This window comes from Anser anser (assembly GCF_964211835.1).
Source record: "Anser anser genome assembly, chromosome: 8".
Classification (NCBI taxonomy): domain Eukaryota; kingdom Metazoa; phylum Chordata; class Aves; order Anseriformes; family Anatidae; genus Anser; species Anser anser.
In genome coordinates, this window is record NC_139728.1 from 22,372,881 (window position 1) to 22,400,356 (window position 27,476).

General features: G+C 51.5%; 4 protein-coding genes across 7 annotated transcripts in view; 2 read left to right on the top strand and 2 right to left on the bottom strand.

Moving 5' to 3' along the window:
• The first annotated feature begins 178 nt into the window (after positions 1-178).
• On the top strand, positions 179-2,591 carry HPDL (4-hydroxyphenylpyruvate dioxygenase like). The gene is made up of 2 exons (XM_083846954.1): positions 179-324; positions 931-2,591. The coding sequence occupies exon 2, from the start codon at positions 943-945 to the stop codon at positions 2,119-2,121; it is 1,179 nt and encodes a 392-aa protein (XP_083703080.1). The 5' UTR covers positions 179-324; positions 931-942; the 3' UTR covers positions 2,122-2,591.
• A 370-nt stretch (positions 2,592-2,961) lies between these two features.
• On the bottom strand, positions 2,962-7,920 carry MUTYH (mutY DNA glycosylase). 3 transcript variants are annotated; one of them, XM_083846946.1, is made up of 16 exons: positions 7,643-7,920; positions 7,305-7,426; positions 6,571-6,610; positions 6,154-6,227; positions 5,983-6,024; positions 5,824-5,895; positions 5,549-5,662; positions 5,283-5,380; positions 4,890-5,034; positions 4,746-4,821; positions 4,486-4,671; positions 4,188-4,333; positions 3,836-3,988; positions 3,640-3,690; positions 3,347-3,493; positions 2,962-3,256 (listed from the first exon to the last, which is right to left on the bottom strand). In XM_083846946.1, the coding sequence occupies exons 1-15, from the start codon at positions 7,752-7,754 to the stop codon at positions 3,389-3,391; spliced, it is 1,536 nt and encodes a 511-aa protein (XP_083703072.1). In that variant the 5' UTR covers positions 7,755-7,920; the 3' UTR covers positions 2,962-3,256; positions 3,347-3,388. The 3 variants fall into 3 exon arrangements, with proteins under 3 accessions (XP_083703072.1, XP_083703073.1, XP_083703074.1); XM_083846947.1 differs by having other exon boundaries at positions 2,962-3,279; XM_083846948.1 differs by lacking the exon at positions 3,836-3,988.
• A 182-nt stretch (positions 7,921-8,102) lies between these two features.
• Positions 8,103-14,836, top strand: TOE1 (target of EGR1, exonuclease). The gene is made up of 7 exons (XM_083846945.1): positions 8,103-8,362; positions 8,437-8,477; positions 8,937-9,033; positions 9,160-9,318; positions 9,704-9,963; positions 11,360-11,531; positions 12,586-14,836. Exons 1-7 carry the CDS (start codon positions 8,243-8,245, stop codon positions 13,369-13,371), a joined length of 1,635 nt encoding a protein of 544 aa, XP_083703071.1. The 5' UTR covers positions 8,103-8,242; the 3' UTR covers positions 13,372-14,836.
• TESK2 (testis associated actin remodelling kinase 2) overlaps positions 14,746-27,476 on the bottom strand; it is a 77,276-nt gene continuing 64,545 nt past the window's right edge. For both annotated transcript variants that reach the window (XM_083846925.1, XM_083846926.1), the window contains exons 8-11: positions 26,516-26,599; positions 25,320-25,406; positions 21,598-21,733; positions 14,746-19,512 (exon numbers count right to left, since the gene is read on the bottom strand). In XM_083846925.1, coding sequence (XP_083703051.1) covers positions 18,506-19,512; positions 21,598-21,733; positions 25,320-25,406; positions 26,516-26,599 — 1,314 coding nt within the window. In that variant the 3' untranslated portion in view covers positions 14,746-18,505. The remainder of the gene's footprint in view (positions 19,513-21,597; positions 21,734-25,319; positions 25,407-26,515; positions 26,600-27,476) is intronic.

Below are 27,476 nucleotides of genomic sequence, written 5' to 3' on the forward strand. Positions count from 1 at the left end.
TTATCGTCCGGGGGATCTGTACAAAAACACGATAAGCCGGGGAAGGGCAGCAGACATAAACACAGCTGGGGCAGCGCCGCGCGGACATCGGGACGTGGGGAACGGGCTTGGGAGGGACGGGGCTGGGGGGGGGCAACCCCGGGACAAAACGGGGGGGCCGGGGAGGATCGGGGCTGTCAGCAGCGACCCGGTGCCGAGGGGACAGGGCACGGCAGGGGGGCGGCGGAACGGGGACAGCCCCGGCGGGGGAGGAGGGCCCGGCTCCCCGCACCGCCCCGGGGCGGGCCCGGCCGCTGCCCCGGCGTCCCCTTCGCTCGGAGCCCGGTGAGCCGGCGGCGTGCGCGGGGAGAGCTGGGGCTGGCCCCGGGGAGGGCTTGGGGGGGGGTTAAAGGGGGGGCGCAGCCCGGGGTTGGGGGCTCCGCATGTCAGCCCCAGCGGGGAATCGGGGTGGGGGATCTCTGGGGAAAAACCCCTTTATTTTTTGGGGGGGAGGAATATGCGCGCGGGTCTCCCCAGCGCACCGCACAGCCCCCGGGGTTAGGAGCGGGGTGCTCGTGCTGTGTGCCGCTGTGGGGGCACATCTTTCATCCCCTACCCCCCACCCCCCCCCAGTCTCACAGGCTGCTCTCCGCAGCGCCCCATGCCTGCCCCCCGCCGTGACTTTAGGGCAAGGTCACTGCCCCACGCCTGGAGCAGGAGCCTTTCAGATGGAGCCTGCCCCGGCCCCTGTGTCCCCCCATCTGCCCGCTGCATTTCCAGCCGCTGGTACAGGCTGTCCCCCCGAAACCCCCCAACCTCCTTGCAACACCCCTAAGGGACACACGGCTGCAGAGGGATGCACGCAAGTGCACTTGGGCTCCGTGCACGGTGGGGGAACGGCTCCTTCCCGCGGCCGGCGAGCCCCCGCTAACCCCCGCCATCCTCCCGCAGCATGCCCAGGCCATGGCGGCCTCCCTGAGCCGCCCGTGCTTCGTCTCCCTCCACGTGCCCTACAGGCAGGGCTGGGCCCAGGACCTGGCCGCCTCCTTTCGCTTCCAGCCCGTGGCCGTGCGGGAGACGCCGCGGGTGAGGCAGCTGGCACTGCGCCGGGGAGCCGCCGTCTTCCTCCTCAACCAGCATCTGGCACCATCCGGGGCCTCCTCTCGAGATTTCCTCTATGATGTGGACCCCCAGCCCGCTTTGGGCACGGCCTCCAACGTCTGCTTCGAGGTGGAGGACGTGCCGGGGCTCTGCGAGCGGCTGCAGGGCCGGGGGTGCTCCGTGCCCGTGCCCCCCACCGAGGTGAGCGATGACGGCGGCTCCGTCACCTACGGCGTGGTGAGGTCCGTGGTGGGCAACATCAGCCATACCCTGCTGGACCGATCCCGCTACCGGGGACCCTTCCTGCCCGGCTTCCAGCCCGTGCGGGGAGCACCCCGCGAGGCAGGGGACAGGGTGGAGATCACCGATTTCGACCACATCACCTACGTCTGCCCGCGGGGCGGCGCGCGGGCGGCTCTGGACTGGTACCAGCGCTGCTTCGGCTTCCAGCGCTTCCTGCTGAGCCCGCAGGAGAGGCTGGCCGAGGGCTACGTGCTGGGCGGGCAGGGGGTCGGCATGCTCCTCCTCGCCCTGCAGAGCGCCCAGGGCTCCTCGGCCCCCAGCTGCAAGCTTGTCCTCGCCGAGTCCCTCTCCGAGGACAGCCCGAACCAAGTCGACACCTTCCTAGCGCAGCACGGCGGGGCCGGGATCCAGCACGTCGGCCTCCGCACGCCGGATATTGTTTCCGCCACCAGGGCCCTGCGGCAGGCCGGCGTGCGGTTCTTCACGCCCCCCGCCACCTATTACAGCCAGGTGGGCAAGGAGGAAGAGATCCGAGGGGCCGGGCAAGACCCCTGCACGCTGGCAGAGCTGGGCATCCTGCTGGACACCACGGTGCCCGGGGAGAATGAGAGGCCGGGCACTGACACCACAGAGAGCCCTTCCCGGAATTACTTGATGCAGATCTTCACCCATCCCATCTTCTCCGAGGAAACCTTCTTCCTGGAGCTCATTGACCGGCGGGGAGCCCCTGGCTTCGGGGAAGGCAATATTCGGGCGCTGTGGAAAGCTGTGCAGGTCTATATGGACCAGCGGCAGTAGTGCCAGCCCTCCTCCAGCAGCTCCCCTTCTCTCCATCCCAGCCCTGGGCCAATACACCGCTGTAGGGCTTCCAGCGGGCACCTGGCACAGCCCAGGTTGGCAGGGACCAAGGGAGGTCTCCAGCACAACCCCAAGCCAACAACACCAGTGCAGCAGCAGGTTGCTTGGGGCCAGGTCCAGTGGGGCTCCGAGCACTCCCCGGGATGGAGGTTTCCTCCCCTTCCTTGGGCTCCCACTGATTTATCAGCCTTACATTAATAGCATTCTGCCTTAATTTCATGTGAATCTAATGAGACCTGTGCCTGCAGCATGGCTGCGAGCACTGCTGGCACAACAACCCCACGTGGGGGGATGAGGAGAGCGCTATGGACACCACAGCTCACCACCACTTACCACCCAGAGCATCGTCAGCCCCCGAACAGGGAAAGCGACTGCCTCTTTGTCACCTAAATTAAAGAGTTAACCTGAGAGATCATCATAACTTTTTCTTCTCCTATTTAAGATTTGCTCAGTGCCAGGTGAGGATGAAAGGGCCCTTCCCAGTGCCCAAAGGAGTCTGTCCCCAGTCCTATGGTCCCTTAGGATGAGGCCACCTGCCCCTCTCATACATCCCCCAGGACCCAGGGGGTGTCCTGCTGCGGGAGGGCTGACCTCCCAGGAGAGGTGCTCTGGGTGCCTTATCTGGGAGTGGAGGGGCTGGTGGCACCCAGGGGCATGGGTGCAATAGCCAGGACACCGCTCTCTCGCAGCCCAGACATGGGTCCTGCCAGCCACCTGCGTATCCAACCACCAGCAGCCTCAGCGTAGCAGAGCCACACTGCAGCAGAGGCAGAAAATCACTTAAAAATTTAAAAACACCACCTTTGGAGATTTATTAGAAAGCCCGTGGCTTAGATTCAGTAAAAACAAATATCGAAAGGGCTACGGGAGGCATGAGGGTACAGCAGCAGCCCCAGGCGCTGGCTGGTGGCCGAGTTGCAGACGTGTGCCAGGGCGTGGGGGGAACTGTGGCCGCATCCCTCCTCTGCTCACGAGGGCTTCAGCCGAGCAGGGAAGGCGAGCCCGGCTCCGGGTCACATCCAGCAGCACGCTGGTCCCCTTGTGAAGGCAGGGTGACGTGCTGGTGGCCGTGGGGCTGGAAGGAAGCACAGGAGACCACTACAGGGCCACGGTGGGACCCGCAGCAGCGTGGAGGCTGCCACCCTACACCCCCCTGCAGACTCACCACGGTGTGGGTGCCGGGTGGTCCCAGCTATCGCGGAGGGCATCACGGCGGGTTCGGAGCCCGGAGGAAGGTGCGGAGGGAGAGCTGTGTCCCAGGGCGGGTGCTGCCCGCTGCCCCTGGCTTCGCCCCCCGCTTCCGCTTGGAGCCCTGCAGGAGAGGTGCTGGGGCTGAGCCAAACCCCAGGGATCCCCAGGGGACCCCTCTGGGGTCAGTGGCAGGGAATAAGGGGGGGGAGATCCTGATTTCGGGGGCCTCCAGGGACAAAGCCAGCCAGGCAAATCCCCCACACCCACCGTGGCAGGGCCGCTCTCCTCCCCGCGCTGCCGCTCACACGCTCTCAGCACCTGAAAGGAGCACACGAGAGGCCAGAGCTGATCAGCACCCACGTCAACGAGCTGGGATGTCCCTGCAGGGGTTAGTGGGGTACCAGAGGTGCTCTCAGGACCCCAGGAGATGGAGGGGAGGAAAGTCCCAGCTCTCCCCAAACACCTTCTTCATGGCCGTGGACACAGCCGAGGCACGGAATTCCTCCTCTGTGACCCAGCGGGACGGGGAGGAGGCAACGTCCAGGGTCACGTCCCCGTCCAGGGACAGGGAGTAGACCACATAGGTCTGGTGGATGTGAGAGAAGATGTGCACAACCTGCAAGGGGATGGGAAGACGCAAACTGGCAGCGTGCAGGGGACGCACCACTTGCTCAGCTGCCTCACAAGCACACTGCCAGGGCCCTGAAGAGCCGGGCAGGGCTTGGGAGGGGTGACAGCAGGGGACAGGAACCCTCCTCCCGTGCTACATGTCCCATGGCTGAGCATGTGGGGCTTGCCCCATACCCCACGCTCACCTCCCCGATGAACCGCAAGCTCCCCGCTGCCACAGGCTGCCCTGCCCACGCCTGGAGGTGATCCACCAGCACCTCCCTCTGCTGCTCCTGCTGCAGACCCGGAGCCAGCGGGACGCTGGGGAACTCCCAGAGCCCGGCCAGGAGCCCTGGGGAGAGGGGACAACAGGGACATGAGCCAGCAGGAGGCGCATCCAGGGGTGCTGAGCCTCTCACAGCCCACAAGGCTCCTTTCCCAGCCCCAGCGCTCCCAGGCTGCTCTGCCCAAGTGCCCTTGTCCCCCTCCCACCGGTCTGGGTACCCGAGCTGGGTCTCTGCACGATCAGGTACTCCAGGGCCCCGCGGCGGCCCCTGCGCTCCAGCACGCACGTGGCCGTTTGCTCCACCCGCGGCTGCTTCTTTGCTGCTTTGCGGGGGAAGTTGGTCACCCCCAGGCTGCTGTCCCACGGCTCTGCGGCTGGGGGGCACAAGGGACAGCCCCCGACACCTGCAAACACCAACGCAAAGGTCACCGTGGGGCCCAGGCCCGGAGCCACCACCAGGATCGACCCAGGAGCTTACCGCAGTCCTCGACATCAGGCACCACAGGGAGTTTTCCCAATAACTTCCGAGAGGCCAAGGCCAGCTCCTTCTCCACCTGCAGGGAGGGGACAGCTGGCAGCCCCCAGCAGGCTGGGAGGGGACAGTTTTTGGTGCCGTACCTACCCTGAGCCTCGCTCGGCAGTGCTGCTTCACGGGGCACTCCCCACACAGCGGCGCCTTGGGCGTGCACACGGTCGCCCCCAGCTCCATCAGGGCTTGGTTAAAATCCCCCGGGCGGCTCCTGTCTACCAAGGCATTGGCCATGGCCCTGCGAGAAACAGCAGTGAGGGGCACGGGGCTCTGCGTGCAGGGGGCCCCCCAAAAACTGCAGGAGTTGCAGCTCCTGCCTGCAAGGGAGGATGCTCCCATGTAGGCAGAGGCCACGCAGGTCCTTTCTCCTGAGCTTCCCAAGAGCTCCTGCACCCCTGGCCTCCCCCTGCTGCAGGCTGAGCTCCCAAAAAATCCTGCCCTCGGCCACCAAGAAGCACAACCACACATCCCTCAGTGTTCCCCTACCAGAGGCGGTCGATGACGGGTGGGCTGCTGGAGTCAGCGCCGATGCAGCGCAGGCGGCAGAGGACGCGGATCACGTTCCCATCCACGACGCCGGTCGCCTGCAACCAGAGGCAGGGGTTACCACTTGCATCACAAAGCCACGGAGAGCCAGGAACAAAGCTGAGGAAGCCCCCAGCTCGCCAGGCCCAGCAGCAGGACCTGGCCAGGAGCGGGGCCGGGCGGCAGCGAGGGGAGATGTGTCCCTGCCGGACACCGGCAGCTCTCACCTGCCCGTAGGAGATGGAAGCGATGGCTCCTGCCGTGTATCGGCCCACCCCTGGCAGAAGCTTCTGCAGGTCCTCGGCTGTCCTGGGCATTTGGCCAGCCAGCTCGGACACCACCTGGGAGACAGGGCAGCCAGGGGCAGTTGAGCAGAGTGCGCACACGTGTCCCACGATAACAAGGGATCCCAGCCACGTAGCCTCGTGCCAGCAGCTCACAGCCCCAGTGAGGCAAAGCAGGCACGAGCCAGCACCCACCCAAATGCCCAACGCCCCAGCACCTTCCTCGCTGCCTCCTGCAGGCGCTTTCCTCGTGAGTAGTAGCCGAGTCCTGCCCACAGCTCATTCACCTCCTGCCCCAAGAGACACAGAGCAGTGTTAGGTTGGGCATGGAAAGAGCCACGAGGGCAGGGAGAGAACCCAACCCCAGCGCTGCTCACCTCCAGCGACGCCTCTGCCAGCGCCTGCAGCGTCGGCCACTTCTGCAGAGCAGGGGGAAGGTGGCAAGTGAGGGACGAGTGCAGCCGTGCTCTGCCCCTGCGGGTCTGCCACAGGCAGAGGAGAGAGGCTCCAAGTCAGGGACCTGTGGGCACTCCGTGAGGAGCACTCACCTGCATCCAGCGGTTGTAGTAGTCGATCACCGTAGCCACCTGCGTCTGCTGGAGCATGATCTCCGATACCCACACTGCCGGGAGCATGCAGGGGTCAGAGCAGAGGTGCCAACGCCACCCGCACCCCTCACAGCACGGGCTGTGGCCACCCTAGTACTAGTACCAGTTACAAGCACCGCAGCAGCATCCATCCCACCAAGCCCCATCCCCACGTGCTGTCCCACAGGAGCTCCCTCAGGCCCAAGGCTGGCTCTCAGACTCCCCAGAGCCACGCGAGTGGGGCTTGGTGGCTCCTGTGGCCACGTCAGGGGCCCAAGCAGCTTGTTGTAAGGATGGGAGCTGAAGCCACAGACCTTCAGAAGGCCACGTTGTACACCCAGGTCAGTAATAACACAGGGTGCAGCCCCTGCTCCTTACCTGCATATGCCCGTCTGTTGACATCTGGCTCAGTTACAGCCTGAAAGGGGAAGAAAATGAGTGTAAGAAACAGGGACACAGCACCCCACCACGGGGGGGGGGCTGCATAGGGAATAAAATTGCCTATGGTGTGTTTTGAATGCTATATAGGAGCCTAAAAAAATCTTTCTCCCTAAGTGCCCAGAAGTTCTGATTTGCGGTTAATCAAGCAACGTCAGATTTAAACGTCACAGGAGAGCCTTGCAGCTCCCAGCACTACTCAGACAGACGCTGCTGTAAAGCTGACACCCACCCCCGGCCCCCCGATCACTGTCAAACCACCTTTCGCCAGGCCTAGCACAGAGCCGGTAAAAGCTGTAACAAAAGCACTTGGCAGGCTTAAAGCAACAGCAGAAAACCATTTCGACTGCTGTAGGATACCAAAGGCAGGAGTAAAAAGTGTTCAGAAGACAGCTGGATCAAGTGAGAAGTGCTCAGGCTCAGAGACTAAGAAGAATGGCTCCTACCACCTTATGCCCCACGTTACCGTTCACACTTGGGTACCTGACTACAGCCTACCCAGCACAAAACTACCAGGACCAGCTGGAGCACGATCCCATCTCCACCCCCCCCACCCCCCTCCCACCTTCATGCAGTTGAGGAAAGCATCGCCTCGACAAAGACACTGCAGTCAGCATCACTCCCTCGGGGCAAAGGGATGGGTTCCCCGCTACGGCAGCTCTGCCTGCCCTTACCAGCACCCTCCAGGGCAGGTCCCGCTTGCACTCGTCGTACCAAGCCAGCAGGCTGCCCCGCAGCGCCTCCACCTCAGCGGGGTCCCCGAAGAGATGCAGCGCGGCTGGCGGAGCTGGGCGCCCTGTTGGGAGAGCACCGCGGGATCAGGGCGCAGCAGGGCCGCGAGAAAAGACCGGTGTGTGTGTGTGCGTGTACCGGCACAGCACCCCCGGGACCCCCCCCACAAACCACCGCGGGGCGCGGCCACACCGAGCCCCGGAGGGGACAGCGGGCACAAACCGGGCTACCCGCCCCCAGCCACCCCCGGCTCCCCGCAGCCTCCCCGCCGTGCAGGCACCTCCGCGGGCCGCTGAGCCCTTGCTGCCTTCCCGGGCCGCGGGGGCCGCCCCCCTGCCGCCACCGCCGCCCCTCCGGAGCCCCCGGGCGGCCGCGGCCCGCAGCGGGCCCATGGCGGGGCCGGGGGGCTCCACGTGCGTTTTTCCCGGGAAAACACCCCCCAGCCCCGCCCCCGCGCGGGGACGAATCAGGGCCCCGCCTGCCCCGCCGCAGCCAATCGCAGCCGGGCGCGGGGGAGCGGCTTCGCGCCCTCCCGTCTACAGGAGGCTGCGGGGAGGGGGCGTGGCCTCATGGCGCGGCGGAGCCAATCAGAGAGCGGAGCGGGAGGAGGGGGAGGTTATCCCCGCCCCTTCTCCCACGGGTCCTAGAGGCCGCACCACAAGGCCCTGCGGGGCTGCCCGAGCTAAACGCCTGTCAGTTCAAAAACTAAATTTAAGGCAAAATTCGGCTTTGGAAAGCGGAGAAAAAAAAAAGAAGGCGTTAGAAGGAAAGGGGGTATATTAAAGGGGTCCCAGCACGGGGCGCGGCGCCGAGCGAGGCGAGCGGCGGGAGCGGGCGGCACCTGGACAGCCTCAACGGGCCAGGCCCCAGGGCGGCCGTGATGGCGGCGGCCATGTCGCGGCGGGTGCCGGTGGTGGACGTGCAGAGCGACAACTTCGCGGAGCTGTGGCCCTGCATGGTGCTGGCGCTGCGCTCCGCCACCTTCGTCGCCGTGGACACGGTGAGGGGAGGGGGGGGAGGCGGCGGGAGGGCTCCGGTGGGCGGCCGGGCCCGCTGACGGCTGTGTCCCCGCAGGAGCTGAGCGGCCTGGGCGCCAGGAAGGCGCTGCTGAGCCCGTGAGTGGGGCCGGGGGGGCACCGGGGGGGCTCCGGGGGTTACCGAGGGGCACCGGGAGGGTACTGAGGGGCTCTGAGGGGCACCGGGGGGGTCCCGGGCGGGCTCGGGGGGTACCGGGGGAGCTCCGGGGGGGCTTCAGGGGAGGGTACCGGAGGGCACCGGGGAGGCTCTGGAGGGTTCTGGGAGGGCACCGGGGGGGTTCGGGGGGCACCGGGAAAGCACCGGGGGGATTCGGGAGAGTACCGGGAGGGTAAAAGGGCTCCGGAGGGTACGGGGGGGCTCCGGGGGATCTTCGGGGGGTACCGGGAAGGTTCCGGGGGGGCTCCGGGGAGATACAGGGGGGTATCGGGGGTGGGCCCGGGCCCGGTTCCCTCCCCCCGGGGCGCCCCCCGGCCCGGCCCCCCCCCGGCGGGGTTTCGGGGCGCCGGGCCCCGGCAGTAGCCTCCCGCCGCCCGCAGGTGCATCGAGGAGCGGTACCGAGCCGTGTGCAGCGCCGCCCGGACGCGCTCCGTGCTCTCCCTGGGCGTCGCCTGCTTCAGGCAGCTCCCCGGCAAGGTAACGGGGGCGGCCGCTGGGCACCGGGAGCGGGGCCGGGGCCCGGTGCTGTGCGCGGCCCCTCCGAGCCGCCCCCGGCTCCCATGGGTGCGTGCGGGGGGCTCTGAGCCTCTGCTCCCTCCGCAGCCCGAGCACACGTACCTGTGCCAGGTGTACAACCTGACGCTGCTCTGCACGGAGGAGTACGTCGTGGAGCCGCAGTCGGTGCAGTTCCTGGTGCAGCACGGCTTCGACTTCAACAAGCAGTACTCGCAGGGCATCCCCTACCACAAGGGCAACGACAAGGTACGGAACCGCGGCCAGGGCGCACGCCCTCGTCCTCATCCTTCCTGTGAGTCCCTGCTCCGCAGCTGACTCGCCTTCGTATGCCTCAGCATGCTCTCCTCCAGGCTTCTGGGGAGGTTCTGGTTCCCCAGGAGCCTCATTCCCATGTCTGTTATGTGAAGATAGGCCCAAAAAAGGAACTTGAATGCAGCGTATCCTTCTTACCTCTCTCCTGTTTTATATCCAGTCTCACTTGTTGCAGCTGCTCTTTCAATTATTTGGGCGTTTCTTTAGTCAGAGCAGGTCACAGCTGTAGGCACTACACTGCTATGACAGGCCCTGAGGATTTCTGGTGTGAAAGCACGTCAGTGTGCTAAGGCTTGTTGACTAATCCCTCTTCTTTCAGGGCAATGAGAACCAGAGCCAGAGCGTTCGGACTTTTTTCCTGGAACTCATACGAGCAAAAAAGCCTCTCGTTCTCCATAACGGCCTGATTGACCTGGTCTTCCTGTACCAGTGTTTCTACGCTCACCTCCCAGACAACCTCGGCACTTTTACTGCTGACCTCTCGGAAATGTTTCCAGCAGGAATATACGACACCAAATATGCTTCGGAGTTTGAGACCCGCTTTGTGGCATCCTACTTGGAGTATGCTTTCAAGAAGTGGTGAGTGGCACACCAGTACTTAAAGCTTTGGGGTGAAAGAGGGGGTCAGCGCTCGGTTTACTTTTTCCAGGCAAAGGATTTAAGTATTTGTGTTTTCTCACTGACTGAAGACTGCCCTTCTGTGCTTCCCATTTCTAGGATGGGTGCTGAGTGCGTACGGGTGCAGCTGGTAATTCGCTGTTCAGTGGGCAGCAGTGGAAAGAGGATTTCAGTGTTCTGCTGGCAGTAGTTTAAACCACAGTGACCTCATTTAACCTTATTTGACTGAAAACAAGTTGATTCACCGCGTGGCCCTGGTCCAGCATTGCCACAGGGATGCCAGCAGGGACACAGGCAGAACAGAGCAGATTCCCTATTAACTCAGCGAGGGAGCAGGGCTGTGCCTGCAGAGCCTTCTGTAACTCAGGTTACGTAGTAAGGGGGGGTCCTCCCTATCTCCTGACGCTGACTAGCTCTGCCACAAGTCCTTCGTGTGAGACTCTCACTTGCAGCAGGCTCCAACTCCCATCACTTGCTTCCAAGCAAAGGTTTGCTCTTGTTCCAAGGCTCTTGTCTTGCTTCCTGCCCTCAGCTCCGAGGATATCTTCCAGGTGAACAAGTTAGAAGCAGCAGCGTCTGTTCTGTGTGTCAGTCTGGGCCCCGGTTCTGCACTCGGCGCACAGTTTAACAAGGCCCTGGCAGTGGTACAACCCCTTGAATCTGCTACACCAAAGTCACACCGTGTGCAGAGCAGAAATGGTATTTTAGTGGCTGTTTTGTATCAGGAAATGCCATTTTGACAGGTCCAAAAATATTCAAGATGGTTCTTCTCAAACATAAAAATACTTTTCTTTTTTTTTTTCCTGACAGGATGAAAACACTTTTAAAATGGGTCTCTTAAAAACGCTTTAACCTGCAGATCTAGTTACCTCCAAAGCTTTTGGGCCTTTTAGCCAGCTGTTAGGACAAAACAGTTGTTTTTTCATGAGATGGAAAGCATTTCTCTGTTGTCTACGTTGCCCAGGTTTGATGTGTCTGGGTGGTGGTTGCTAGGTACACTGCAACTCCTCGGGCATTTCCTCTTTGTCCATTAACATCACCAGGACTAACACATCTTACTGCCCTTAATATTTAAAACCAGGAGGGGTGTCCCCCTCTCCCATAGCTTCACCAAGGACACTGTTGTCCCTGCCTGCATTTAGGTATGAAGGGAAACAGCATTTAAATCAGCACAGATGGGACGACTTACTAAATTTCTGTTCCCTGGGCTGACTTTCTTTGCAGCAGGCTGTCAGACCAGAGCTAGAGCTCAAGAGCAAGAAACGAGAGGAGCTGAAAGTTGGTGCAGAGCAACGTGTTTGCACCAGCTCTGCCCTGGGGTATCTTTGAGTTACCTGCGTGCTCTTGTGTGTTCCAGCAAGCGGGAGAACTGCAAGCTGAGGGACTCCAGCAGCCAGCACCTCACCGTTGAGTTCTGCAACTACCCTGAGAACATGTCCCACTACATTGACTATCGGCACTGCTCTCTGGAAGAAGCAAGCCACAGTGTGGGAGGGGCAAATAACGTGCCTGTCTGTGAGAAATTTTCGGTAGGTAACATGAATCCCTGCTTCCTACCTGGCTCTGTGGAAAAAGCCACACGTGGCCAGAGCAGGTGGTAGGAGGGCACCTGGGAGCTTCTACTTGCTTGCTTCACGATACAGGGAAGATTTTCAGGCTTTGTGTGGCTTTGGAACTGAAAAGGCAACAGCACGCTCTGTTGTGAGGCAGTGAATTTCACAGGTTACATTAGAGGCCAAGATTCAAAGAGATAATACAGCCCTAAATAAACGGATGGTGTGTTACAGTACCCCCTGCTGTCTTGGAAGGGCTGTAAGTTCTAAGCGAGTTTGGTTCGTCTTCTGAGCAAGAAATGCCTCCTCTTCCCTCTCCCATATCCCAATTAGATACAGAAAGTATTACCTGTCCGCAGCCTCTGGGACTGTAGCACGGTGTGACCCACAGCACCTCAGGTCCAAGCGCTGTGACAGCAGTTAGCAAAAAGCCCATCACAGCTGGTTTCAGATGCTTCAGGGGAAAAAGGAGCTCTTCCAGCTGACATTACTGTCACAGAACAGCATCAGTTGGGAAAACCTCTGGAATTTTCTTACTGAATCACCAACTCAGAGTTGCTCGCGGCCTCTCAGAGTTGCAACAGAGTTTGGTGAATTTTCAGCATGTTTAGGGACAGGTTACAAAACCCTCCAGGCCCCTGTTCCACTGCTTGATCGTCAGAATTTCCCATTACCACTTCCTCAGCCCCATCTTGTCCATAACCTCTGCTTTAGGTAGCTGCTGCCAGCAATCAGGTACGTCCTGTCCCTTTAGCCTCATCTTTTCCAGGTGAGCAAACCCAAGGCCTTCCTTGGCCTCTCGTACATCGTGTGCTCCATCGTGACAGCTCCCCGCTGCGCTCAGTGCAGTCTGTCAATTCCTTTCCTGCGCCGTGGGGCTGTAACTGGACACGGTGCTCCGGACACGGTGCTCCAGGCACAGCCTCACGAGCCCTCGAGTAGAGTGGAAAATGACCTCTGCTCCGTGTTACGGTGATAGGCTGCTGTAACCAGGAGGCCAGTGGCTGCAGACTTCTCTCTTTCTCCTTAGGCCTACGGCTGGTGTCCAAATGGGGTGAAGTGTCCCCAGTCGCATAACATCGACCTCATAATTGACGAGGACGACAAGCTTTCGGAGAAGCGGAAGAAACGCAAACACAAATGGAAGCGGCGGAAGAACGTGGAAGAACCTGCAAAGGTGCTTGAACAGGAAAGCTTAGGGAAAGAAATGGAGATAGTTCAGAACGGGGAGGAGGGACCGCCGCGAAAGCAGAGCTGCTATGAAGCTGCTACAGAGGCCGCGGAGATGACACCCAACGATGATGACTGGCCACTGGAGGAGGAAAACGCCACTGCCATGGCACCAGAGGCCAGCTCAGACACCAGCACACATGCTAGATGGGAAGAGGATCTGGGGAGCACTGAAGAATGTGCTGACATGAGCCCTTCTGCCAAGGGAAACACCTCTGACAGTGACCAAGTGGAAGGGAAGTCAGAGATCCCTTCAGGAGCAGCCTCAGCCAGTCCCCCAGACAGCCCCAAGACTGAAGCAGCGTGTGCTGCAGGAAAGCAAAAGGAGTCCCAGGAGCTCCCTTCGCAGGGGGGCATCCACCGAGCTGGTTTTGATGCCTTCATGACTGGCTACATCATGGCTTACGTCTGGATGCTCAAGAAAAGAAAAAGCACAGATGGTAGCACAGAGCCCTGGTGTCCGGACTGTCATAATAAACTGTACCTGAGCGGGAAATCAGTGCCACTTCAAATAGTGAAGAGCTCCTTTTCTAAATCTTCCAAAGCTCACAGCCGGAAGATGAAGTTAGCCTGGGACAGCACATAAAGCTAGGGGACTCCTGGCTGAACTGGGCTTTTTTCCCCCCAAGTGTTGAAGTTCTTTATTCTATCAAAAGTTGACCAGAAAGGGAGCAAACTTCTTATCTGGGGTTTTGTTTTAACTTCTTGACTAATTAAATTGCTCTCAGTTGGAGTTCTCCCTGGTACACCTTAGCAGCACAATGGGTGGTAAAGGCACAGGTAAGGTTGGAGGGAGGAGAAGCGCACTTCAGCTGCACCCAGGGCTGCAAGTGGCAGTAGTGATCTGCACTTAAATTGGGTTTAAAAAGGAAAAAAAAAGCCTAGGGTCATCTTTCTGCTAAGACCTTATGATAACTACTTCAGCACAGGTTTCACTTGCAGAAGAAGGGCAATCCATTTAACATAAGAGGAGAGAGAGGCCAGAGCACCCCACTTAAACATCCTCCCAGATCTTGCCTTTGTCCTTACTACTCACTGCCAACTAACCTAGTTTAGAGGAAGACAGACCTTTCCAAAAGGATCAGGTGCTAAAGGTCAAAATCTACCTTACAAAAAGGTGTGGGAGGGCCCAGTTGTCACATGCAATTAGTTTGATAGAAAATGCTATTAAACAGTCAGGGGAGGAAGATGTGATGCTTCTGTCACACACCAGAAGAAAGCAGGCTAGTTCCTCAGGCAAAGCACGTATTTTCATGAATCTTTAGGCAAGCGATACACTGCCTTCAGTCACTGCTGGTAGGGCAATTCATTATGACACTCATAATTATTCCCTGTCTTTCTAATGAAGTTGAGAAGGAAAAAAGTGTTTATTTCTGTTGTTGTTTAAAAAGTGAGAGAGCTGTTCCACCTAATATTTGTACTTTAATTTTGGTTACAACATAAATGAAACCTTTGCTTCTACAGGAAAAAAAAAAGTAGAAAGCTGTGCTGGGCTAGCTGATTCTAAACAATGGCAGATCTTTTACACTTCCTAAAGAGGGGAAGATACAGTGGGACTTAAAGCCAGATGTGGTCCTCTTAAACCCTGGTGCGTACTTCCCCTGCTTACTGAAGCTAGGCTGTAGGGCTAGGACACTGCAGTCACAATGGCCATCTCCCTGCAGGCTGAGAGCTACCAAAAGCATCTTGTCTTGTAGGTCACGAGTTGCTGCCTACTCTTCTGAGCACTCTAAGGCAGAGTAGAAAAAAGGCTTTGAGTCTCATGGATTGAGTAGTGTTAACGCTTCAGGAAGATGCGGGAGAGAAATAACACAACAAGGATGACAGTTGTCCTTGTTTATAACTCAGCACCAAGTAATGATACCATCTCAAGACAACCATTAATATCATCCATAGCTTAAGTAAGCATTTGAATCAACTTTTTGTTTGTTTGTTTAACCCAGAAGTGTCCTCTTAATCACAAGACTCCACCCTTGATTTTATTTTTATTTTGAAAGCAAGATGGGAAAGTTTACAAAACCTGACCAAGAAAAAATTATGAAAATATTTAACTGGATTCATCTTTGGTTACTTCTTATTGCAGTTCCAATAAAACATACACCATTTCTATAGTTCAAAAAAAAAGTCAGAAGGTCAATCAACATAAAAACAAGACGTGCTTTCTTTACATATTCATAAATATCCACAATATTAGAAAAGTTGTTTTGCAAAGATTTTTTTTCTGGCAGTGTTAACTTACTATTATACACAAGCTACAAACTTCTTCCTAAGCCTTTAATTACAAGTTCAGCTATTTACAGTCTGCAAAATATTAAGACGTAAAACTCCTTCATAAATACGAAAATAGATCATCTTGCAAAGATCTTTATACTTAATCAAATATCTGGCTGCCCCTCCTCCCAAAAAAAAGGTTACTTGTTTTGCATAGAAATGTAGTGACATGCAATATAAACAATAGCATTAAGTGCAAACAGGAATTATTCAAGTGTCTTTAGTCGTACTGGCAAAAAATACCAATGTTCTGTTACACAACACATTGATGCCTTTCCAGCAAGTAGAAGTCTACTAAAGCCCCTTGTCTGCACTGCTTCTGAGGGGCAGCGATTCACATGCATCCTCTTAGTTGCATTTTATCAACCTGCAACCACACCAAAAATAGCTTATAACAGACATGTAAATGAATTCAACGTAGAAAGATTTAAAGTGAATTAAAAACATTTTTGATCTCTTCAGGGAACCTAGCAACGTGTAGAAAGTCTTTTAAAAGAGCAAGAATGGCTCCTCTAAGAAAGTCAAAAACCATGATAAAATCCAATCACGATAAAACTTTGTCACATCACTATAAAACACGGAGTTTGCTGACCACACGTTGGTATTTACGTTCATCAGTAGCTGTCAGAAAATGGCCCCCAGTAGAAAAGCACCTTCAGATGGGCAGAAAACCTAGGAGTACTCGCTAGGTGCAACCTGGATTCAGCTTTGCACAACCAAAGGGATGAGACTTTGAGAGTGCCAACTGCATCCAGACCCTTGGAAACGCCGTGTTAGAGCAGGCATTTAGCTATTTTAAGACGGCCTTTTACTCCAGTTTCATGCACGTGCCTCTTTTCCCATGCAGACCAAGAATGCAGGAAAGGCCTGAGCCTTTGGTATCCCTTGGTATTTCTCTTTCTGACATCTCCCCCTCGGTACAAAGAGCTAGAAAAGTTGATAGATGTGCCCTGTGTCAGCTGGCTGCACTCAGAGTAGATGCTTAGGGAAATAGAAATTTAGCTGTGTTGCTTTGTAAAAGAGCCATTCAGGGCAGGGGAAACGCTTTAAGAGACAGTGCTATAAGAGACAGGTGAGGTCACTGTGACAGCTGTTTTAGAGGTTTTGCACTCTGTCAGAGGGCAACAGGCTTCCCAGCGAGGTGTCAGCTCTGATGACCAGGGTAATGCAAGCCAGAGGCACGCACCTGTGCTCTGCCGAGGCTGCGCACGGTTACAGGCTGCGGGACAGCTTCCTTGTAGCCTGGGGATCCAGAAGTAAACCATTCCTTATTATTGCTTGTTTGTCTGAAGTCACACACCTACATGCATTTTGTGACAACAGAAGCTGGTGCTGGTGGTTTCCCTCCTGAAAGATTACAGTTGTATAAAAGAAAAAGAGGAAAAAAAAGCAGGCACAAGGCAGGCAGCCAGCTGTCAGTTGAGTTGTGCTGGCCAGTTCCCTGTCCTCAAAGGAAATTACACGCACACAGTGCCAGCCCTTCAAGCTGCTCTGCACTCTGCAGACGGGATACACAAGACAAGCTACCCTACACATCAGCACCTTCAAGAGGCAGAGAGGTGTGAGCCACAGGAGGTGATCTTGGTAAGGATGGGCATTTTTCAAACTGCTGACAGCTGCCTAATGCAGCAGAGACTGTGCTAAGTAACTAAAGGACACTTTCTCATTTAATTCTTTGCAGCCGTTACAAAGGGATAACTGCCACTTAAACTGAGAGACTTCACAAGAGAAAGTCATAACTCACAGAATAGTTACCTACACCTCCAAAAAGCTCAGTATCTCAGCCAAGAAAGAGCTTAGGCTTTCTTCTTCATCCGTTCCCTGAAATGGGAAGAGTAGGAAAAGTCTTGCTTCCATCAGGGAGTACCAGCTTACATTTTCCATCCTTACATGAAAGCAGAAAGAGTGTAACAGACTACCTGGATGAAACTGGACTTCCAACCCCTCAGAGCCTACTGTATCACCTGCTCAGTGATCAGGCAATGAAACCTCAGTTAGGAATGATAATATAGGTTAAAAAAAAACAACAAAAACCCCACATCGTTGTAGGCAATGATAGCAGAAGGGCAGGATGTGGAACACATCAACACAGAACAAGCTTTCCCATGCATCTCATCCCAGAGTGGGGATCTCTGAAACTGGTTCCAGCAAGCAGCTTTGAAGCGCATGCTGCTGCTGCTCCTACAGCTACCTGCTGGTGGATGGAAGAAGAAAAAGAAATAAGTAGACAATCCTGTTTAGTGACAGGAGAAATGAATGAAGATAACAGATTCTTTCTGTAGAAGAAAAATAATTGGGGACAAGCTATTTTTTTTTTTTAATTTGACAACTCAAAGCCCTTCTGTAAGTCTTCTGCAAAAGCACTCGTGGCTGCAACACTGCTGGCAGCTTCCCTTGAGCAGGGGATTCCTGTCCTCCACCAAGCAGTCTGGTTTTAAATAAGAAACCCTAATTACTGCGCTGGCACCAATGAAATAGGATGTCCTATCAGAAAGGGAAGTGAATGTGTCCCTTCTATCTTAGTGATGATAGTCAGCTGTTAATCTAGATGCTGTATTTATCTATTCTGCAGAAAGAGATCATGGTGTCCATTCAGCTCTTCAGAGATAAGAGCCCCAGAGCTCAGTACAACTGGCACTTTCACTGGCAGTTTCTCAAGAAGCCCAGAAATGTCAGCACCTGGAATATGGCTCCCCTCTCTTGTGCCCTGGGCAAATCTTCCTCCACATCTGGGTCAAGACACACGAAGAGCTGTGCGAGAAAGCGGTGCTCAGTGTCCTGCTTCCCTGCACTAATGCATCATTAATAAATCCCAAGGGAAACAAGAAACACCAGGGAACAGGTTGTTCTTGTTAATTGGAAAGTACTTATCATGTGACTCAGCCTGCAGACGGCAACCAGCGTGAGGGCTTTTGTTTCTGAAAGAAGAGCTTGTTTAATGCTGCAGCACAGCTCTGCTCAGCACAGTTCTAAAAGATCTCTGTGCCCATTTCCAGAACAGAGGCTCTGATTCGCGTGTACTGCTTGCAGAATGCTAATGCAAAACCTGCAGTAGCTTAGAGCAGCTGGTCAGACAGAGGAAAAGGGAAAACCTACAGTTTGCTCTTTCTACCCAATGTGGAACTTAAGGCCTTGAAATGCTCCATGCTGGAATCCAGGTCAAACTCTTTACGTGGTGCCTGCTTCTCACTACTACCGCTTGGAAGGGACTTTGGGGCCCGCATGGACATTCTGGCTGGAGTAGTTCCCCCTCCTAAAGTAAATCAGGAAGGAAGCATAGCTTGAAATAAAGTTAAAATAATCAGTCTCTCCAGATGCTGTCCGCAGCTGTTTGACAGCCCATTCTTACCATCTGCTGGGTCTCTTGAGTATGAAACCCAGCACCACAGAGAAACAGAGTTTAAGTGACTGGGAACAACTCCAGGATGTGTTCCGTTTGAGCCCTCTCTTCATATGCCACAGGTCGACTGCGTGCTGCCACTTGCTGAATTGTTGGAGGTCTGAGACAATGGGGCAGTGCTGTCCCCATCGTGCTCCCTGAACGGCCGTGCCTCTCTCCTCGGCGCCGTGGAAGGACTAACACTGAACAGAGACTTTGTAGACTCCAGCAGTGTATTTTTCAGTAGGTCATCTTCCACCTCCATCTCTTCAGAAGGGAGACAACCGGCAAAGACCTGTGAGGAATGTCCCTCAGAGTTCACTGAATTCTCAGCTGGGAGCCTTTTGTAAGATAGTGGCTCAGGCTGGGCCAGCGCTAACGGTTGGTTACATGCTGGATCTTCACACGTGTTCTCAACAGGGTAAAACCCATTTTCCTCCTGAGACACTGGCCCATCTGAACAGTCCATATCTTCCTCTTGTCCTGGTACAGGAAGAAATTCTGACCTGTGAGGCTTGGCTTGAAAGGGAGGAATCTCTGACACACCGTATTTACTGCTACTCAGCAGTTTTTGCCGAACCTCTGCACTTAGCTGGGTTGGGTCACATCTGCTGACGGTTGAAGACAGTCCACCAAACAGGCCATACTCTTTGTGTGGCAGTTCAGGGGAGACTGGAAGTGATCTGCATTTCCTCCCGGGAGGGAGGGAAAATTCCTGCCAGTCTGTGCTATATGCCTGCCGGACCTGGGACTGACTGGCTTTCAGGCCACCTCCTGCCTCTGGAGAATGCAAGTCAAACACAAGAGAGATCACAGACTTGCTTGGCATGTCAAAGAATTTTATCTTTCCACCCTTGAGGTCCTCCCGTGCACTGAAGGGATTAACTTTCCGGCCTAAACCTTTGCTTGGCGTATAGTAGGGGTCCTGTACGTTTATCTTCCTGGAGGGCTTGCGGGAGAAGATATCCGACTGACTGCGTGATAACCAGATATTCCGACGCGGACGGGGTGACTTGGGTGGGATCTTATCGTCCAGAGAACTCAAACGTTTTACTCCTGGTCCTTTTTCAATTGACCCTGAGTGGAAGAAGAGAAACACCTTTAGCTTAAAGGAGCAATATGCCCGCATGTCTGCTCCCTCACAGAGCCTTCACAATAACTGTAGAAGAAAAAGGTGCACTTCTGGTGTTCCAAAGCATCTTCCACAAACACATTTGCTAGTTACTTACAAGTTCCTGCACATACACAATGACACCAGTCTTCTCCCCAGTGTACCACTGGTTTCAAACTTGGAGATTTGGCATCCCTGTCCACAGGACCTTTTAAATGTAAAGCCAGTCAAAGCTACATTTAAAACGTTCTCTGCTCTTCATTCATACCTCAGACCGATTAAATGTCACCTTGAAGAACTGAGCAAACTCAAATTCAGTTAATGCCATCTTACTTGTCTAGACAGTGAAACTGGACTGCTTCTCTATTTTATAATCAAATTTGCCACACACATTATGGGGGATGCTAATTTAGCATGCCAACACTGTCTTCAGGATAAAAAAAAGGGAAGGAAACCGTACAAAAATCTGAAAGGAATGAGAAAGTCCTTTCAGTCTTCTATGCAAACCCTGTTTTTTAGGACTCCTTCAAACCTCTTCGCTGCCTGTACGCTGACACAGCAGAAAGTTCATAGAGTGGTCTTGGAGAAGAACAATTTGCATGTTTCTATACTTATCATTGTGGTTTCCAGACGAGATCGCCCAAGATCTGTTGATGATACTGACCATAAAAGAAAGCAAATACAAAACAGTCACCAAAGAAATTGTGACATTTTCACCGTGATGGGAAAAGTCTAAGACCAAAATAAATGCCCTCCTGATACCAAGAGTTAAAATCATTCCAGCCTTGACTCAGTACGTTATCCAGTACAGAAATTAGGGATACATGAGAATTTAACTGCAATGAGTAGGAGTTAAAAAACTTCTACATATGTATGTGTATGCATGCAAATAAGTATGCGCACACATGAATAAAATCAAAGTTTATCACTACAACTTGATGGGAAATTAATAGTTGTTTTGGAAAAGACATTAATTTCTTGAGTGTTTGGGACATGCAGCTGCCACTGGCTTTCAAGGTGCCTCTGAAAAGCTGTGGTAGAGTAATAACAACTGAGTGGATGTAATGAAATGATATTTCCTTTTGATTACAATTTCCAGAATGAGCACATGGACTTCTGCTTTTCCCTTTAAATACTGCCACAGTTTAGTCTATAGGTGCTCCACTGAGGAAAGACTATGCAAGTCAAAGAACTGCACGTAACACTTCTCCAGGAAGATGCAAATCTGAGCCTTGCTCCAAAGGGATAATGCCAGGAAAACCAAAAAGAACATTGTTTTTTCAGCCACGCCTCTCAGATGCTTTCCAGGTAGGGGAGAACTATGACATGTGCATGCTCCATGTGGTTTGAAATAACTGATTTTAAAAAATATACAGTTTCATATATGCATCTATATTGTCTGTGTAATATGTTTTACTGTACTCTAAGTTTCCAACACCAGAAATCTACTAATAGAGAAGAAATCTCAGTCAGAACATGCCCCCACAAAGAACTGATTGCAGTTCGCTCCTCACACCAGGGGGCACTAGACAGCTTCAGAAAAAGCCTTTCAAGGCCAGCATTCCCAAGGAGATCGGGGATTCGTCTTTTCCTCAGTTCACAATACTTCTAAGGTACTTTATAATACAATGCATCTTCTCTGCTCTTCCTCCTGAGGGAATATAAGTAGCTTCTAAGTGCTACATATAATATATACCAACGAAATTATATACCAAAGAAATTATGTATATGCACTAAGAAGTAGTAGGGGCAAAGCAAAAGTTGATGAATTTTCATGTACTTTTAGCTACTTACATTCCCGAAAGAACTCTAAACTTTACTTCAAGAGCTTGTGGGCACAACCTTTTGAGGCACTTTAAGGAAAAGCTGTTCTTTCCCAAATGACACTGAACAGTGCACCATTGTTCCAAAATCATTTTCAGGCTTTAGGCAAAATAACTCAAACTGTATATAACACCACATTTATCTGAAATCTCAGTATTCAAAATACAAAACACTGTACTCTCTCACTATTAGCCTGCAGCAATTTTTGTGCAAATACAGACGTTTACCTTTGGGTTTTCTTTCATTGTTGTCAAGATTCAAAAACTTTCTGTCTCTCTCACAGTCCTCATTTCTCAGCCGGTTCAAAGTCTCCTCCAGTGTTTTGACAATATCAGCAAATGAAGGACGTAACTTCGGATCCATCTGTGAATGCACAGAAATCAGATCATTTCATGTGGGTTTGTCCATATTATCCTACTTAATGTTGACAGACAGAAGGAAAACTTGAAGGAACCGAAGCAATTCAATACTGTTTTAAGAAGTGTGTTACCATTGGAAAAAAAATCTAAAGCAGGGGAAAAGTAGACATGAACTAGAACAGAACACTATTATACTGCTCATTTAATTTTCAAGCTGGAAAGATTCTATGATGAGGACATATCTTATAAAGAAAAGGTGGCGAGCTATTTGACTCAGGACTTGAGAGAGGATTTTATTTGTTTTAAACATTTTCCACAGTTCAAAGATGTCTTTCTGTACCCCAGTTATCAGCCAGAGATTATAGAACAATGTAATTTCAAAGTCTGTGTGAAACAATAAGAATTAAAATAGAGCAACTTGGTCATGTTATTCTTTAAAAGTTTGTAATTCTTCCATCATCTCTTGTGGCTTTAATTAAAGCTCACCAAATGGCATTGCTGATTTTAAACTTTCAAATCTTTTATCTTTGCATCTGTTAATTTTCCATACTACTCAGTGTACCAGTCTGTCTTGTGAGGAAGCAAGATTGACAAATTACATGACAAAAGTAATACAACAGAAAAGACTATTTTAGCCCAAGTAAAATATTCTTTCCTCTGCCTCAGCCATCAGTATGTATTTATCAGTACGTATTTTTTCACCCTAATATAAATGCATCTCTAAACAAAGCCAAACATGACAACTGGAATAGAAAGCAAGCAGCTTAATTTAAGTAGTAATTTAGATGGCATTTAATCATTCTGAACACTCGCCCTGTATATATGTTACAGGTTTAACTACCGTAGGTAGCACTGTCTAATTATGCAGTCAAAAGTTAACCTCATTATACTATTAAAGAGATTCCGCTTGACCTGACTGTCTCCAGCTCCCTAAAGGCTTTTTCAGAGCAGACAAGCCTTGACAGGTATCACCACCGTGCAAAGGAAACAGCGGTGCTTTGTAAATAACAAACCGCACAGACCTCCCTGATACTGTCCTGCAGGGCCTGAGATGGATCTTTGCGAAGAGAACTGGTACGACTGGCAATGCTAGAACACCTTCTAGCAACACAGGGTAAAGGGCTGCAAATTCCTACATAATAAAACAAAATCACACCTGCTTTGAATTCAAGAACTGCGATTTCCTGGCATCTTTCTGCTTTCCCTATTTCACTGACAGGGTAGGGCACAGTAAAACACCAAAGCATATCCTCTGTACTCTGGCAAACTTAATCAATGTGGAAAAATTAGAGGGCTGTTGCATGCTGCAGAAAGTAAGAACGGGTCTCTGGCTATTTTAGTTTGTGCTAGGGAAGATCCAGGACAACAGCAGCAATGAAAAAGTGACTCAGAGCAACATTTGCCTCTTCCATCCTGATCACTCAGTTCCGGCTCAAATGGAATAGAAGGCTCTTCCTCAAAGCTGCAGTTCCCCACCGCTTAGCTCATGCTCATAAGCCTTCTGCATGATCATACGTGATTACATTTATAAGCATTCCTGCAAGAGGGCTTATAATTTGCTGGGGGAGCTGTACGTTTCAGACTTCCTTGCATGTACTCATTTTTAAAAACGCTTTGTAACAACAAACTAAAGAATTTTTAATCCACTACTCACACACATCTGTTTTTACTGGTTTTCTTAGGCTGCCCTAAACATGTTTCCTGGCTGTAGAAAACTCCAGGGCTTTGCATATTAGTTCAGCTAATCAGCTGAGCTATACAGCTTACAGTGATTGTCGAGCCATTAAATAATAAAAAGCTATATAAAAATTATCACACAGATCACTTAATACTGGAGTACAGCATGCTTAGGACGATATAAGACAGCCTTATCTATTTGCTACCTTTTCAATCCACTAGGCAAGTGGTAAGGGAATGGCAATATGCTTCGCAGTGAAATCAGCATACTAATGGCTCGATCACAAGACAGTCATTTCCAGTTTCAGTTCAGGGAATGGACGTTTATTATGCAGGAGACAGCATTTGATGATAATCAGTAGGAGAAAATCGTTTTTCTCCAAACACAACAAATTCTTACATGAGAATATAAGACCAGTCACTTCCCCTTTCTTCGCGAGTACAGTTCTACTCTGAATTTGTGCTGAAAAATTGCTTTGAATTAACCACCACGTGTTGGATGCTGTACAATTTCTGGGGACTACAGCTGGGAGCTGAGGTTTCCACAGTCAAACGCTACTTCCACCCAAACCCTATAGTGCTCACATAGCCCAAACCCTATAGTACTCACATAGTCAAAACAATTCAGAAACATGAGTCAAGCATACCACTGTCCTAGTGAAGTAAGCACCACTGTACTAAGGTGAAATTAGAGGAGCAAAATAGCTTGTCCAGACTAAGTTCCACAAACACATCTAGGATTAATTTATGCCACCTTGTGTCAAGAGCAGAAGTCACCCCCTCACCCATATTCTCACCTGAATGCCATTCTCCCTTCGAGTATGTGCACTTGTACTAATACACTGCAAAGAGAGAGCCTGGGGCAAAGACAACTATTAAAAGAATGGAGAGATGAGACTGCTTCTTTCAGCAGCAGCACTGACATGAAAACAAAGCCTGAAAATCAGTAACAGACAGGAATAAAAAGCCTGTTCTGAGAGTTTTCTTACAAACGCTCACTAGGACATGGTGCTATTGCTAGTTACAGCATGGTTTGGTTGTGGTGTCCTGAGCAGAGCTTTGTGCAATAAGTATTCTAGAAGGTGTCTCAGCTTCAGGTGAGACAAGTGACATTTCTAGCTTCATCTGAGTTTCTGGAAGCTCAGGTTCTCTTACTTCAGATTAAGCAGTTTACCAAAGGAATCAGTAACCTCTATTATAAGATAATTCACAAAAGGGATCGACTTCCTTGAAATTTTCATGCTGATGAGCCACGAAGGTTATCCAGCGTTATCATCCTTTTACTCAAATAACAAGCAGAAATTTACTCCATACTGCACACTGTCTATAGCCATACTGATATTAAGTCACTTGGGTTCTTCGGTTCAAGTTAGTTTTGTTTCTGTTTTGTTGGTTTTGTTGGGTTGTGTTGTTTTTTTTTTTTTAATACAATCTTGGGATTTACAGGGTTATCCCTCTTTTCAAAAGGCAGCATATAGAAACTTCAGAGTAGTTTAGTGCCTGCTCTTTATTTGCCTGTCCCCATTTTGTCCCCTCTGTTTATGAGAACAACTCAGAATTCTTTCTTCACAGCTCAGTAGGTCTGTACACAATAACAGCTGGATTTTGTCAGCCTGAGGGCCAGCCAGTGTCAATAACATACAACTGGTTATGATCAGCCTGAGCAGCCTGCAAGAAGCTGTTCAGTGTGCCAGACCTGTTTGTTTGGCATGACAGAACACGGAACAGCAAAAGCAGAAGTCAGACTCTTTTGCAAGGGGAAAGAAAGGGATACAAAAAAATGCAAGGGACTCTCTGGGTTCTCAGAATGTGCACTGCTTAAGTCTCTTCTGTACACACTTTAAGCTCTATCTTCAAAAGCCACAGGGATTTAACTACAGTTTTGGCCTGTCCCCTTCAGGTAAGATACTCACATTACAGCAGTTGAAGGCCAGCTGGAGGAAGTCAGGGGGACAGTCTCCCACCATGTGCTGGAAGGCATCATAATCCAATCCAAAATTCTGCACAAACAAGAACACAGCATAGAGAGTACAGTTGTAAGTGAGGTCTGGCCCAAAATATCTGCTTTTTCAGGGTGTCCCTACATGGAATAACCATGAACACCATCCCTGAACAGCCACATACAGTGGGTTTTGAGAAAACTTCATGCACACTCCAAACTAGCGTTCCCATTGGGATTTATTTGATACAAGATACCTGTAAGAGAATGAGCTGACTTCAAAGCCCATCCTTCTTCCTGGATTCAACTGCAATTCATTGCACTTGAAGTGTTGCCCGTGAGGATCTGGAAGCAATATCCTACACTATCAAGTTTCACCACAGTGATTTTCATAGTGTAAATTAACAGCCTGCTGTAAAACCAGAGGTTTCACTATGATGAAAATTCACCAAGTAGTTAATTTTTCAATGCATGGTACCACTAGGCCGGTGTTACAAATTATCCAGTTCCTTAAATGCACTTCTATAAGAAGATCTGAAGGACAGAAAAACAAAAAGATCTCTTTCTTACATATAGTGGCTCAAGACAAGCATTTTCAGAACTGGAGGTGGACAGGCAATTTGGAAGACCCCTATGGAGGGCCAAAAGCTGCCTTGCAGATGAGACTCAGCCAAAAGGCAACTGAAGAAAGAAGAAGCATCTCCTCTGATTAGTCAATTTTAGCTCAGATCAACGACACTTAGCACAGTGTATGTAAAAATAAGGGTGAGCTTATTTTAGCTCCTGCCCCTTTCATGAGGCAGGGCTACTTAGAGGATGCAGAATGTCAGAAGTGCTCAGTTCTGAACCTGGCAAGAAACCTGTGTGAGCTATCACACTACAAAACTGAAGTCCTGCAACACCCTCAATGTTCTGAGGGTTACTAGGGACAGGTCTGGAGCTTCTGAAAGGACTTCCCCTGATGACTGCTGCTGCACAAAGTCTGTGTCAAAACATCTTCGATGGAGCTTCTTACAACAACAGCGTAGAATACAAAGGCTTTTTACAGGCTCTTTTTAGTGTAACAACTATTCATCCTATCTTTGGCAGCAGTGCCAGAAGACCTAAAGGCCAGCCATTATCATGGCATATTTACCGCCTCCCACCAACATTATGAACGTAACCACTTACCTCTGTGCGAGGGAGATAGTCTGGATCTGCCTGTATTCTTGCTATAATCTCACACAGAATTATACCATAGGAGAACACATCCGCCTAGGAGGAAAAAATAAATAGCTACATGGTTCAGCTATGAATACACTACTCTTATCTGCTACTGAGTTTCTCCTTACCCCCAACTGGTTATCGAGAACAACTAAACCAACACCACAGCCTTGCAACCACGAAGCAACTGCACTATAACTAATATTTTCCATGTGAAGAAACATATGCTCACAGTAAAACCCTACTGCAGCACAAAAAGCAATGATGATTTTAAAACTCTTTCAAAAAAAAAGCCACTATTAAATCAGCAACATAAAAAAAAAATCTTTCCTTGCATAAAGAATAGTAAAGTTGCATTTGATGTCTTACAGATGGGAGTAATTAAAAACATAGCCAAAATATGACATGCCTATATATCACTGTGGTTAGAAAGAGGGGTTTAGAATACACTTGCACACAGCTTATCCAGAATATTAATGCTGTTCTTCAGAAAAAATGTAAATTTTTTTCCCCCTTTTCTCACAGTTCAGCACCTCTGGAGAAAAGAATCTCCCAAAGCTTGAGATACCTAATAACATTGTACACCCGCCTCCTTTTCCATTGAAATTTCCATGCTGCTTAGTAATCACTTATCCGAGCATCCCTGGAGCTGCACAGTTCCTCAGATTTCCACCCACCTGAACTTACCAAGTAATAAAATTTGGGAAAGCATTCCATAAGGGTCTACAGAGCAGAAACTGGCATCCCTCAGCCCTCAGGTATAAGGCAGGCTTATATGTTAACCTTTCACACTGATAGAGACCTGCTTCCTCTTTAGTCTCCCATGCCCTAGGGTTAGTGAAGAATGTGGCACCACATCTGGGTACTTTATTATTAATTTAGGTCAACTGGAACTCTCAAAGCTTTGAAATAGTAATGATCACATTTA